The 14805-nt window shown below is 43.1% G+C and overlaps 1 protein-coding gene across 3 annotated transcripts in view; it reads left to right on the top strand.

The window, feature by feature from the left end:
• Positions 1-14614, top strand: part of kansl1b (KAT8 regulatory NSL complex subunit 1b) — a 155807-nt gene extending 141193 nt beyond the window's left edge. For 2 of the 3 annotated variants that reach the window (XM_069905226.1, XM_069905228.1), the window contains 6 exons: positions 3074-3195; positions 5828-5894; positions 5986-6104; positions 7675-7897; positions 10507-10672; positions 13441-14614. In XM_069905226.1, coding sequence (XP_069761327.1) covers positions 3074-3195; positions 5828-5894; positions 5986-6104; positions 7675-7897; positions 10507-10672; positions 13441-13547 — 804 coding nt within the window. In that variant the 3' untranslated portion in view covers positions 13548-14614. Of the gene's footprint in view, positions 1-3073; positions 3196-5827; positions 5895-5985; positions 6105-7674; positions 7898-10506; positions 10673-13362 lie in introns of all 3 variants that reach the window. The other variant, XM_069905229.1, reaches the window with a different exon arrangement.
• Positions 14615-14805: the final 191 nt, after the last annotated feature.

Genomic DNA, 14805 nt, shown 5'->3' with positions numbered 1-14805 from the left:
ATCCTCTGGTAGGTCCTGTGGCCAAAGAGGATTCAAAGATTATAGCTACTGCTCCAGCTACCTCTTCTCTCACTTCCCACAGCAGCCTGGGAGAGATCGCGACAGGCCCCGGGAACTCATCAATCTCTGTGTTTTTAAGAGGATCCAACACTTCTGCTTCCTTAACCTCCACATTGTCCAACACACAAACCTGTTCTATTCTGACGTCGCCCTCATCAAGATCCTTTTCTCTTATGAATACTGATGCAATATATCAACTTTCTACTGAGAGAATGAGGGTTCACAAAATCACTTCTAAGGCCTGTGTGATGTCCTTTTGATTAGGTAAAGTTGAGCCATTTGAGAAGTGATTTCATCAAATCATGAAAATTCTTTTGAGGCTTGTAATGTTTCGAACTAGAAGTCACAATCTCAATTTGGTCCTTCAGGCCTGGGATAGAAAGTATTTAATCAGATAGAATCTTTCAAATTATCACTTGAAGACAACAGTGGACAGTCATCGTGTGTTCAAGACCAACTCATCCATGCTGACAGTTGCCCATCTGAGCTAGTCTTACTTGCCTATGTTTGACCACATCTCTCTAAATTTTCTTAATCATGTTCCTCTCTAAATGTCTTTTAAATGTTGTAATGTACCAGCCTGTTCCATTTCCTCTTCACCTCATTACATATTATTACCTACTGTTCAGAAAACGTTGGCCTTGGGTCTGCTTTAAATGTCCCCTTCTCGCCTGAAACCTCGGCCCTCTAGATTTAGACTTCCCTATGTTGGGAAAAGACTAACCGTTCACCTTTTGAGTACCCCTTGTATGTACCTCTATAAGGTCACTTTCTAGCCTCTACCTTTCCAGAAAAAAAGCCCAGTCTCTCTAACCCCAGCCTTCCAGTCCTGCTAACATCCTTTTCTGACCCTTTTCCAGCTGGAATAAATAAAGATTTAAAAAGTGCAATGTACAGATGCAATGAAAGTCCTGATTACTGCAGCTTCCCAGATACATAAAATGTGAATTTATCCACAAATAACACAAAACGTAATATATAACTAAGAGAAAAAACAAATATTCACAGTTGGCTGGTAGTGAAAAAATGTACTTATAGAAATCCTATCGCTTGCTGGCCAACTTGATCGGCACAAATCTCAGCAACATCTCGTGCAGTTGTAACATGATGCCCCAACTCTTGTACTCATTGATAAAGACAACATGACAAACACCATGTTCACCACCATGTCTACTTCTGTGGGCATTTCAAGAAGATGTATTCTTGTACCCAAGTTCTCTTCCAAGATCCTGCCCTTTATCGTGCAACTCCTGTCTTTGTTTAACTTAAGTCCTTAATGAAAAGCGGGATGAGGCCATTTGTCCCATCGAGTCTGCCCCACCATTCAATAATAGCTAATTTACTATCCTTTTCAACCCCATTCTCTTGCCTTCTCCCTCTAAACCTTGATTGACTTCCTGATCAAGAATTTGTCTACCTGCCTTAAATATACTCAATGACAGCCTTCACGGTCATCTCCCCCAACGAATCCCACAAATTCACCACCCTCTAGGTGAAGCACTTCTAAAGAAACATTTCTGTGTTCTGAGGCTGTGCCCTCTGGTCTCAGACTCCCCCACCTTTGGAAACATCCTCTCCACACCCACTCTATCCAGTCCTTTTGGCATTCAATAGACTTCATTGACATCTCTCACTCTTCTACACTTCAGTGGGTACAGTCCCCAATCCATCAATCACCCCTCATATGAGAAACGTAAAACAAGAAAGTCTGCAGGTGCTGTGATTATAGTGTTCTACACACACGTGCTGGAGAAACGCACAGGTTATGCAGCATTCTTAGTAAGTAAAGGGTAACCAGTATTTCTGTCCTGAGCTGTTGAGTATAACCAAAAGCAAGGCGCTTTCCAACCAAACGGCATTAACATTGACTTATCCAATTTCCGTAACCCTCTCCCCAAAGTTTCTCTTTCCCTCATCCCTCTGTCTCCTTTCCTGTAGCTCCACACCCCCTCCCCTTTCTCCCATCAGAGTGTTACCCTCGATCCTTTTTCCCCATCAGCTTTTCTCTCTTCCATCCTTGTATCATTCGCAAACTTGGCCACAAAGCCATCAATTCCATCATCCAAATCAGTTCCATGTAGTGGGCAAAGAAGCAGTTCAGCACCGAGCCCCGTGGAACCTCACTTCACACTTGTCCAAGTTAAATTCCATCTGCTAATGCATGTCCCTCGAACCCAGTTAATTGAGATGCTGTGGTAATTTTGGGTAATCTTCACTATCCACCATACACCCAATTCTAGTGTCGTTGTAAACTCACAATCAATGCCATATACATTCTCATCCAAATCTTTATGGACGACAAGTAAACATTGCTCGAGCTCCCTGGCCCAGACATCTTTCTTTGCTTCAGCACAGTGTGGAAGGCTATCAAGGAATACAACGGAATATAAATCAGTTACAGATTAGGCGGAGAAATTGCAGATTTTAATCTAAATGCAAGGGGGATGTATACAGCTAATGGCAGGGATGAGCATCACCTTTGGAATTTAACCAGTCCAGATACACAAAGTTGGAGCCTAAATATTTTGTGACAGATGACTTGCATTCTGACACCCCAGTGCAAAGGCAGAGGTCCGATGGAATCGTGTGGTTGCAGTGGGTCTGGGAAGAAATCAGTAGCATTCAACTGAAAGCTGCATCATCGATTCTGTAAGAGTGAAAAGCAGTTGGGTTTTTGATGACTTTTGCTTGGTTCCCAAGGTCAGAAAGCTGATGTTGTGAAAAAATTGTGGATTGTTCATGGACACAATCCTCCTTTGAAGTTCAACTACTTGTTTGGATCAATGGAGTTAACACGAGTAATGGAGGAAGCTTCAGGTGTTATCAAGAGTAAAGAAGATCTTCCCCAACCTCGTCAAAAGTACCGAAGTTAACCTGCCCATCTGTCTTTGTAGTGAATTGAATTCAAAGTCTTACAGTCCCCACATTGGAATTTACCTTACTATTGTACAGCAAAATGGATCTCGGCATCTCTGATACCCTGTAATGATCACCTTTAAATTTCTTTTTGCAGCAAGCAATCAGGAAACGAAGGGGGGAAAGTTCCTTTGACATAAACAACATTGTGATCCCTATGTCTGTTGCCGCAACAACTCGTGTGGAGAAGCTTCAGTACAAGGAGATCTTAACACCGAGGTATTTGTTTAAAGTGCGTGTGGACAGTTGTATTAAGTTAAGGAGGATTGTGAGAGGAAAAGTAGACGAGGATGGCTGTGGCGTTTGTGCTTCTTGGCCTTTTGACTAAGATTAAATGTAGAATTAATCTTGGGCTGATCAACTCGATCTCAGGTCCCGTACCTACAAGAACGAAGAAAAAGGCTTCAGATGTTTCAAAGGGGACAGGGAAGGAGGTAAAAGAAACGGAGGAGTGGCATTGCTGATTATGGCTGCAGAAAAGGGGGAAGTACTGGAGGGATTGGGTGGAAGTCAGGAACAGGAAGTGTTTCTCAAATTGATTAGCACCATCTGAGAGGGAAGGTTTTGGATGGTGTGGAATTTATGTACTTGACCTGGTATTGGGCCATGATCCAGGTCAGGTGTAAGTGGACAAACCTTTCGGAGAAAGTGATCACAACTCCCTCTCCTTTACCATAATGCTGGATTAGGTCAGGAATAGACAATTTGGGCAAACTTTTAATTGGAGTAGGGGAAAATATGATGCTGTTAGGCAGAAGCTTGGGAGTAAATGTACTCAGGAAAATGTACGGCAGAAATGTGGCAAATGTTCAGAGATAGGCTCTGCACAAGTATATTCCATTGAGGCAGGGAAAGATTGGTACAGTGAAAGAACCAAGGTGATAAGGGATGTAGAAAATCCAGTTACAAAGAAAGGGAAAGCATACAAGAAGTTTGTAGGAACTGATAGAGCTCTGGAGAATTATAAGATCGCCAGGAAATAAGAGAGATAGAATGGGCCATGAGAAGGCCTTGGCAAGTAAGATTAATGTAAAGCCCAAGGTGTTGTAAAAGTATGAGATCAAGGGTTATAGCATCAATGGGGGGGGGGGGGGGGGAGGGTGGGAGGGATAGTGGAAACGTGTATGGAGTCAGAAGAGCTAGCAAATGAATACTTTGCTTCAGTATTCACCAGAGAAAAGCAGCTGTGAGGATGAAAAGGTGACCCGATAGAAAAGTGCAAGATGATGAGAGGGGTTCATCGTGTGGTTGGTCAGAGGCTGAAATGGCTAATACAAGGGGACATGAGAGTTAGTACAGGGGGGAATGTATGTTTTTCACATATGGTGGTGGGTGAACTGCAGCAGTACAGAGATTCACCACACCACCAGCTGCAGGAGTCCAGGAGCAGGGCTGCAGTTCACTACAGCTGTGGACAAAAGGGCTCAGGACGATGGTATGTAAGGTTTGCGAACTTTTGACTCCAAAATTACAATGGAGATTAAATTTGCAACACTAAACATGGGAAGTGTGAAACGCACTACACAGTGCGGCCAACCCCTGCGATACTTTCCCAAGGTTGAGGCACAGGAACTATGTGGATGGCCTGGTACAATGGGAAACCGGATGGCTCTTCCAGTGTCCTGATGGAAGTGGTTAAAAAGGCAAAGTTGTGCACCCTTTCAGCAACCCTGCTGGTGGAGCACAGCTGGGGAAGGGGTCCAGAGGTGAAAGGATAAAGGTGTTGGAGGTGAAATTATTGGGAGGGGAAAGGAAGAAATGTTAGAGGGAGCAGGAAATTTCTGATCAGGGGTAGGTAAAGAAGACATGGAATCAATTGTGGTGGGGGGGGGGGGCATTCCCTAAAATTAGAAAAATTAATGTTCATGCCGTTAGATTTGAGGCCGTCTGGGACAAACATCATGTGTTGGCCTCACCTTGACAAGGACTGAAGCTGAGGGCAGATGCATCACTGCAGGAATTATTGGGGGCGGGGGGGTTGAAAGGTTTGGTGACAGGAAGCTGAAGCTTAAACTCAGAAACAGAACACCTGCAGTGCTCTGTTTGTGTGTCTAAATTGGAGCTTCCTGTAAACCTTTCAGTATGAACAATATTCTTCTGATTTTAGGTATCGCCCCATCCTCATGGTTTCTCCCTCCACCTGCCTCTCCATCTCTCATGTCCCCAGCTTCTTTCCCACTTTCTATACGAAAAATCACCTCGTCTTGATAAAGAACCCAACCTGAAGTGTTGACTGACTATTTCTCCCTGTGGATGCAGGCTGACCTGCTAAGTTCCTCTAGCCCTACTTTGCTCAAGATTCCAGCGTGTGCAGCTTTTGTGTTTCTCTTTTGCACAAATGAATGAAGGCACAAAGGCTGTGGGCAAATTAGTTCCTTCAAATAACACAATGGCTCCCTCTGCAGTCACATCTTTAAATTTGAGCTGTTGCATTCTGTTCCTCTTAGTTATTGCTGGATTTGACTGGATTTTTTCCGTCAGATTCGTGGCACATTGGACAGTTTTGATCCTTTTGGGGCCATTTTGTGTAACTGCAGAAGTTAATGTTTGAAATGCCTGTGTGAGAAAAGTTTGGTGACTGATGGGGGTTTGGAGGTGGAGGAGAAGGGGCTAGAATACGATGGCATGGTTCCCAGTGCTGGTATGCTGCCATGTGAAGGCGTATCATGAATAACGAGGATTGTTTTGCACAAGTTACTTGGAGGCAGTGCGTAGGTGCCATCTGAAGGTGGTTCCGAGTGGCACAGCCGGATGGTGAGGGTAACTGCTGTTCTGGTTATGTATAATTCATTTATTTCCCCAAAGATGAGCTGCCTTCTTCCGTAGTAACTGTTTTCTTTTCATCTTCCAGTTGGCGTGTGATGAATTTAAAAGCTGATGATTCAAATCACAGGTTGAGTGAAGAAGAGCATGAAGAGGTAATGCTGTGGAGTTAATTTACAGAGGAAGCCTTGTCCTGTTAATGCAGTAGAATGGCATTTTAATAACATGGAAACATTGCATTTGCAGCTGGAGGACCTTTCGGATGTAGCGTTCGGTTCCCGACATGCAAAATACGAGGAGTTTGAACGTGCCCGGTGGACGACATGGTTAGCCTCTCCAGTCAGTGCCCAAAGACGTGGAAGCAGGTATTGATCAGGATCAGCCAGAGTTCCAATTCCTGATTAACTTGTTTTTATGGTGTGGAGGAATGCCTTTGCTACCTGGGCATGGGATTGTGCACCCAACTATATGCCTGCTGCTGTCAGCCTTTAGCAGGCTCACGCCGAGGTGTCCATGTGTAACTCACTCCCAGGTTGTCTGCTTATAGACCAGTAACTCACTCCCAGGGTGTCCGCGGGTAGAACACTAACTCTCCTGTGGTGTCCGACCAGTAAATCACTCCCGAGGTGTCTGTCTTTAGACCAGCAACTCACTCCCAGGATGTCCGCGGGTAGAACAGTAACTCTCCTGTGGTGTCTGTCTATAGACCAGTAACTCGCTCCCGAGGTGTCCGTCTGTAGACCAGTAACTCGCTCCCGAGGTGTCCCGTCTGTCGACCAGTAACTCACTCCCAGGATGTCCGCGGGTAGAACAGTAACTCTCCTGTGGTGTCTGTCTATAGACCAGTAACTCGCTCCCGAGGTGTCCGTCTGTAGACCAGTAACTCGCTCCCGAGGTGTCCCGTCTGTCGACCAGTAACTCACTCCCAGGATGTCCGCGGGTAAAACAGTAACTCTCTCCTGTGGTATCTGTCTGTAGACCAGTAACTCACTCCTGAAGTGATAGGGTATAGGAGTGAGAGTTGGAGAAGGACGGGTGAATTTGGAGCACACGGAAACCCACATGGTCACGGGGAGAACATGCATTCTGCTCAGCGACAGCTCAGGGTTGGGATTACACAAGCTGTAAGGCAACAGAACAATCTGCTGCAGCACTTTCACCCAGCACTCCTGGACCCATTTTCATTCCTGTCTGCTTCCCCTTCTATACCTTGTCTAGTTTTAATGTTGAAATGTTTTATCACCAACTTGAGCCAAGGTCTTGCTGATGTCAGCTGAGCTATCCCTTTAAAAAGCTGTTCTGAGCAACTCATGAAGCTACATACAGTCATCTGCAGACACCGTGACTGAAGTAAAAACACAAAGCTGGAGAAACTTAGCTGCAAACAGTGTACTTAATTCAAGATTTGATTTATTATCATAGTAATAAAACAGGGTCGTATTGCATGAAGTTATTCTGCCTGCTGCAAAGGAGATGGATTTGCCACTGCAGGAATTGGCTAAAGTGCCTTTTACAGTCTGGGAAAGAGAAGCAAAAGAGAGTCGTTTCCCCCCCTCCCCCCAGAGTCACCGAGTGTCCGTAGGTTCAAATTGTGTACTTTATGTAGCAAAGATAGATACAGAACCAACGTTTTGGCCTTGAGCCCTTCATCGAGGTATGAGCAAAATGTCAGCAATGCTCACACCTTGAAGAAGGGCTCAAGCCCGAAACATTGGTTCTGTATCTTTACCTTTGCTCTATAAAGGACAGTTTGACCTGCTGAGTGGTGTTTTTAATCTACATTCACTAGCTACTGATCCTGTACTCCAATATCTTTAACATTTAAATTATTTTGTTTCCTTGTGTTTGATTTTTTGGATTTTTCTCTATTCCGCAGATGAGGAAGATGGAAATATCTTTGTTGTGTCTAGTAACTGATTTTTTTATAATTTGCAGATCTTACAAATCAACAGATGAACAGTTGATCCCTCACCCTGCTTCTCCTGATGTCAGCTATCACGGTCTTGGAGATTTAACCCTTTCAGGGTCACCTTGCAGTCCTTTTGCACCACCTGTCAATCCAGACGTGCATTATTTCCCCCTTTCTCAAGAAAATATTGGACGGATTTCAAATGAGGATACGCGCTGCTCCACCCCAGATATTGGTCACGAAGAACAGGTGAGATTTGACAGTTGAATCGAGAATAAAACAGTTTGCTTAATAATCTGAGATAACAAGGTCTGAAAGCAATAAAGGGGCAGCATATTGATAGGGTAAATTGTTCACGTCTCCAAAGTCTCAGGTGGAAGATGCTCTGCCCATTGAAGAAGAGTGAATGTTGGCCTGGGTGCAAAGACAAATGCCCGGTGCCTCTTTTAATTGAAACAAAGTGCGTCCCATCTGAAAGATGGTGAGATTCACTGTACTACAGACCTTCAGTAATGCAGAGCGCTCATTAATTTGCCAAGCTTAGAGAAATTCCAATAGAAATAGACTTCATTTCTCCATCGACTCGCAACATTTCCCTGAGGAACTTTGCCACACATAGATCAGGTGTTCAATGTACTGTGCCTATGCCAAGTACAACTCATGAAATGCAGCCCAGGAGGTAGGTTGGTGAGGCATGATTGGAGGTTTCTACATTTAGCTGGCCCTGGTGAAAGCTAGCTGACTGAAGGATATGAAATGTGATGCCTTTATTTAAGACAGTTACTTGAAGGACAGTGAAACTAATGTCAGTGGTAGGGAATTGTGAAAATGTTTCTGATTGTCTGGTTAGATCTATGCTAGAAAAGGCAGGGATAATCATATATGATCATCATGGATTTGTTTCAGGGAGATCATTTCTGACCAAATAAATTTTTCCAGAGGTAGAAAAGATGTAGTTGCTGTGAATTTTTGTGAGGTCTTCGCCTTGTTTTCCTTTTGGAAATGGTTCCAATTTGGCAAAATTGGCTTGGTGGTGATGACGGAGGATTATTTTTGTGTTTGGAAGTCGGTGACCTCAAGGATCAGTGCTGGATCCCTTACTGTTTGCTATATGCATCAACAATTTTGGATATGAATCTAGGGGGTATGATTGGTAAGGTGTCAATGACGTCAATCGGCAGTGTTGTTGATCGTGAGGATAGTCTTTGGCTCCAGGGAATTTTGATCAGTTGGTAAGGAGGACAGTGAATTGGCAGAGGCATTCAATCCTGTTAAGTGTTGAATGTTGCAATTTGGAAAGACTAGCAAGAGTACGAATTCAGTGTATAATAGAGACTGTATTGAGATATGAAGGACCTTGATGCAGATCCAAGGCTCCCTTAAGATGAAAGCACATGTAGTTAACATGGTTAGAGGTTGTATGGGATACTTGCCATCAACTGGCAAAGCAGAGAATATGTGCAGCTCGGTATTCCACCTGGAATACCGTGCATCCCTTGAACCGACACTGTCGGAAGACTGTGGAGAGAGTGCATGGAGATGGGGCAATTGGATAAGTAGATTGGATTAGGTGATAGAGAGATTGGATAGGCTGAACTTGTTTATTTTGGAGCAGAGGAAGCTGAGCGGAGAGTTAATTAAAATGTACAAAATTATAAATGCCAAATGATGAGGAAGGAGAAGGTAAAGGGGAATCAGGTTTAGAGCAGAGTTGAGGAAGATTTATTTTCATCCAGGGTACAGTTGCAATCTTGAACACACAGCCTGAGAACATAATGAATGTAAAAACTTCCACAACAAGATTCATTCTGATGAGAATCCACAGGCATGGAAAGCTGAATACTCATTCTACACCCACGACTGCGTGGCCAGGCACAATTCCAATGCCATCTTCAAGCTTGTCAACGACACCACAGTTGTTGGGAAAATCACAAACGGCGATGCGGAACCGCACAGGAGGGAGATAGAGCAGCTCGTTGAATGGTGTAATGACAACAACCTTGTGCTCAATGTCTGCAAAACCAAGGAGATAATTGAGGAAGTCAGGGGAACATGATCCAGTCCTCATCAAGGGCTCAGTAGTGGAGAGGGTCAAGAACTTCAAATTCCTGGGTGTCAGCATCTCCGAGGATCTGTCCTGGAGCCTCCATGTTGATGCAATCACGAAGAAGGTGCCAACGGCTCTACTTTGTGAGATGTTTGAGGAGACTGAGTATGTCATCAAAGACTCTTGTAAATTTCTACAGTTGTACCGTGGAGAACATTCTGGCTGGTTGCATCACTGTCTGGTACGGGGATGCCAATGCACAGGGCAGGAAAAAAAAACTCCAGAGGGTTGTTAACTCAGCCTGCGATATCACAGGCACCAGACTTCACTCCATCCAGGACATCTACATGAGGCTGTGTCTTAAAAAAGCAGTCTCTATTCTCAAGGACTCCCATCACCCAGGCCACACCCTCTTCACTCTGGAAGAAAGGTACAGGAGCCAAAAGACGAGCACTCAGCAGCTCAAGGACAGCTTCTTCCCCACTGCCATCAGATTCCTGAATGATAAGACACTGCCTCACTTTTTGTGCATACTATTTTTATTTTTTATATATTGTTGAAAGATGATTCATAATATGTTGCCGCAAAACACTGAATTTCGTGAATTGTTCATGATGATAAATTCTGATTCTGAGAGTGATACAGGTGGTAAAAACTGGGCAGATCAAATCACGTACTCTATATCGCAAAGATAACCAACAGTTTGGTCTGAGCCCTTCATCAAGGTCTGAACAAAACGTTGGCAGGTGTGCGATTGTGAAATAGTGGAGACATTTTTTGTTAGCAGTAATAACTGTCCCTGCTTTTGCAGAGTATTCACCCATGGGAGAAGCGGACATTCCCACTGACGTGTGATCCGGGGACAGAACACGAGAGTCGGGCTGCAACTGGCCACAGACAAACCAGAAACAGTCGTCGATCATCCGGTGGTAGTAACCGAGGCAGCAGGGAGTTGGAGAGTGGTGGACTGGCCACAGGTCAGAGTGATGACAAGCAGAGGCGTCCTCCACCTCCGCGGCTCACACACAGATAAAACAACAGTGGCAGATACACTTGACGTTTGATATTCAAACATCACCCAAACAAAATTCACAGTTTTAGTGAATTTAGAGTCCATTTTAGATGACTTCAGTTAAATTTCTGTCACCAACCTAAGTTATTCCAACAGATTAGTTTGAATAAAATTCTAGGGTAAAAGCTGATTGATTCTTTGGCTGTTGAGCCTTATTAATAAACCAAAACTAAGTTTAAGAAATCCATGTAGTTGCAAATTATTGATCCTTCAAATCAACAATATTCAACATTCAAAAGCAGTCCATTTCACCAGTTTTGTTTTGGTTTTGCTGTCTTACTGAGGCCAAGACAACTACATCAACTCTGTGGTCCTGGTGCAGCTTCACCCAAAGCGTTTCCTTGAATCAAAACTCTTGGTGGTTTGATTTTAATTTTTATTGGTCTTGCTGGGTTGATGTAGAAAGTTCATGGGCCCTGATTCAATTGAGTGGTTGAAAGGAGATTTTGTGTATATTTTGGGGAGTTCCCTGTTTCCTGTATCTTGGTTTATAACTACAATGGAGTGATGGCCAGAGATTCAGTGAGGCCTTGTCGATTGGAAAGAGGGCCTTGAGCTACTAGTGAAATTCCAATGAGTCCATGGGCTGGGAGGGGGCTGAAGCAGTGAACAATGTGCAGATAACAACTCCATAAAATTAACTTGAAACAACTCAGAATCTTCAGGTAGCTTCATCTCCTTCAATTTCTGAGGGAGATTACGGTTCCTGTCAGGAGCCATGATAAACAAGAGGTAAAATGAAGGGTACATTGCAATATTTGATCTGAATCACTCATGAAAAGTTGCTCTGTTTGTTGAAATGATTGAAGATTGAGCATTGTCCACATATTGCTGCATTACCCATGAATCCTTGGGCAGCTGTTCCTCCCCTCAGGATCTGCAGTTACTGTGACACATCAAGAACATAGGTCCAGCAACTTGCATGACAACATTTTTCATGTCCACTCAAAGCAATGTCTGATTTGAGAGAGAATTCAATTGTTGTAAATCGTGGTTCCCCTTCAGGGCTATGATAGAAAAGTAATTGCAGAACAAATTAGGCCAGGCAGCACCCTACAATGGCATTTCCATCACTCCACTAAAAGTTTCTGCAGGCCCCTTTCATGTCTTTATCATCAAGTACTTCAACCTCCATCAACATCTCCAAAGACGTCAGTAGCAGTGAATTGACAGTGGTACACAATGATGAAGCTGACTGATGTCTCATTTGCCAGGATGATCAGAGATTGCTTCATACCTTTTCAGAATTGGTGCAACTTCTTGCCCTGATGTGGTTACAGTCTGTGACAGGGTTTGAAATTGATAGGAGCAGTGTCCTTCATTCATCTGTGGTACAGGTGCCCAAATGCCAGTTGTGGGCTCCCTCACCTGGTGGAGCGGCTGCACCATGAGTGGGTGCCCTCCGGTTGAGAGGCTGGGTTGCCGTACCTTGATCCCATGGTTATTTTGGGGGGTGGGGGAGAGAGGCAGAGTATGCTTCCTGATCGTGGTTTTGTCCACATCCAGGTGCAGGTGGCTTATAGAGTGGGCTGCTGATGGAGTTGAATGAAGGGAAACCTGCCGGTGATAGCATGGCATCTGATTCAGGCATCATTTGACCCTGTGAATGACCTTCACTCATCACCAACATTGAGAATTCCCCAGACATATGACCACTTTTAAACATGTACTCAAAGCTCTTTCTTGTTGAAACTGGAAAAGATTAAAGGTGGAGGATTTATGTTGGGTTAGGGAGGTTTCCAAAGCAAAAGTAAACTGTGGAGGAGCCTGATAAGATCTGTAGTTTGCCAAAGAAGACTTTTCAGAAATGGGTCTTATCAGGATGAGTACGATTCGAAAAGAAAATCCTAATTACTGCTTCGTTTTCTGGAACGTTCAAGCATTTTGTTTTCAAACTGTTTTGCAAGTGGTGTGTTACATGTGGGTGTGTTTTATGCACAAATTAAACTGAACAACAAAGGTTTTGCTTCCTGAACACTTGAATGTACTTTATGGATTTTTGGCTGTTGATCACGAAAATTGTCTTCAAATTTTCATATTACGTACCTTTTTTTAGATATAATTTTTTTGTGACTTCCTGTCATATTTTAAGTCTACTTCAGGCATTAAAACCATGAATTGCAACGTCATTCAAAATTCATTTTCTGCATTCGCCCTTGGACGTCTTCCCTGCTGATCCTGTTGCCGTCAGTGATGAACATGGTGAAAAGTTTCACCAGGACATTGCGAAAATGCTGGCCGACTATTGTTGGGCACTGATACGAGAGGCATCAGATGCTGAGTACAAACTAAAATCAGCGGCAAAACATTTTTAGATCAGTCGAACTAATGCAATGTGTCAGTGTCATTATACGATTAAACAATATAAGTTAGTTTCTCGAATTTTCCACATGATACAGCAAACCTTCAGCTTGAAGTCATCAACCACAATCTCCAATTTTTTTTTCAGGAAGCAAACCTTTTGGAAAAAATTTGTTGTCCAGTGTCATTAATTTGATTATTTAATTCGGGCGAATGGGTATGTAGATTTGAACAGAGACTCTAAATCAGTATTAACCTATATTTAGGTTTTAACTAATGTTCCTCTTTTGTCAGCACTTAGCATTCTGTGAATGCACAACATAGGAAACAGCTTGGTATAAAGCATAACAGATTATCTGATTCACTCCAAAGCAAACTTATTACCTGGCCAGAACTGCACCCTTTTGAGGAACAGCATGAAAGTACAAGCCATATTGTTTCAGTATATTTGCCTTCCATCCTGGAGCCTTGGAACTTGATGCCGAGATCTGTAACGGAATCAGCATAATCAAGAATAAATTGTCCCAGTACACTTCAGACCAATGTACTCTCGTGGTGTGGGATTAAATCTACTGCCCAGCTGTCACCCTCTAATTAATTCCGCCTTCAAATCAGCCTGATGAGTATTGGCTCACGTTCGAACAGTTGAGTTTTGATTAAATCCGACTGTCCTGTACTGCCACTCCAGCTGTTCTTTGGTTACGTTTGTTGATTCATTAATGCTTGTTTTTTTCTTGTACATTGGCAAGAACTACTGGCCATTTTGCTGCTGTGAAAGTAGGGTTCAGCAATAATTCTGTTAAGTTGTACAATCATTTCCTCAGTCTGCTCTCTGCTATTTAAGGAGCATAAAAGGGCCAATGGATAAAGGCCTTTTCTCTACATCTGTTCCGGAAATGTTGAGAGTAAATGTTAGCAGAGCTGAAATGTCATATGAAGAGGAAATATGTCTGTGAGGGTCCATCTGAGACTTCATTCCCATCACGTTGTTTTCAAGCTTACAGTCAGTACCACTGCCGATGGTTTGAGCATGTCGGTAGACCACTGTCTGGTGCCTGCTTGTCCTCTCATAAGGTTTTGCAGAATCTGTTGGAGAAGCCTTGAGTTCAATTTCTATTTCAAAAATTAATGATATTTTGTGTTTGTGCTACAGATACAACGGGGCCAGGTCCACTCAGTCTCTGTGACCCAATCACGCTAATAATTGTTCAGTTAAACCCATTTCCATGTGGTGTCGAAAGCTTTGTTAGCCTTGTGCCTGTCTTTGTATATTTCCACCTTGGGCATTGAAAAGTGATCTTTTTATATTCATTAAATGAAAATTGTAGCTGACTGCTTTGATTGTAGTTTCCTCACTGTTGTAAAAAAAATTCTATTTTGTACATTTTCTTTTGGAAAGCTGTTATGGAGGTATGGGCTGTCATTGTCCTCATTGTATAGAATGTTGTTCTCCATTCAGGAAAGCAGTACTTGATGACTTAACCAACCCAAATGTTAAGCACAATTTGTGCTTATAAAAATAAAATTTTAAAAATAGTTCACAGACTTTCGAGATTTCTCGTCGTGTTCATTCTTGACTGTGACTGCTCAGGAACTTTAGGAAGAAAATTTTATACAGGGCCTCCATAATGTTTGGGACAAAGACACATTCTTTTCCTTTATTTGACCCAATGCTCCACAGTTTTACATTTGTAATTAAACAATTCACTTGATTAAAGGGCACTTTCTAGATTTTAT

Source organism: Narcine bancroftii, chromosome 12, assembly GCF_036971445.1.
Source record: "Narcine bancroftii isolate sNarBan1 chromosome 12, sNarBan1.hap1, whole genome shotgun sequence".
NCBI classification, from domain to species: domain Eukaryota; kingdom Metazoa; phylum Chordata; class Chondrichthyes; order Torpediniformes; family Narcinidae; genus Narcine; species Narcine bancroftii.
Note: the sequence above shows the minus strand (reverse complement) of the source record. Positions and strands in the feature narration are given on the sequence as shown.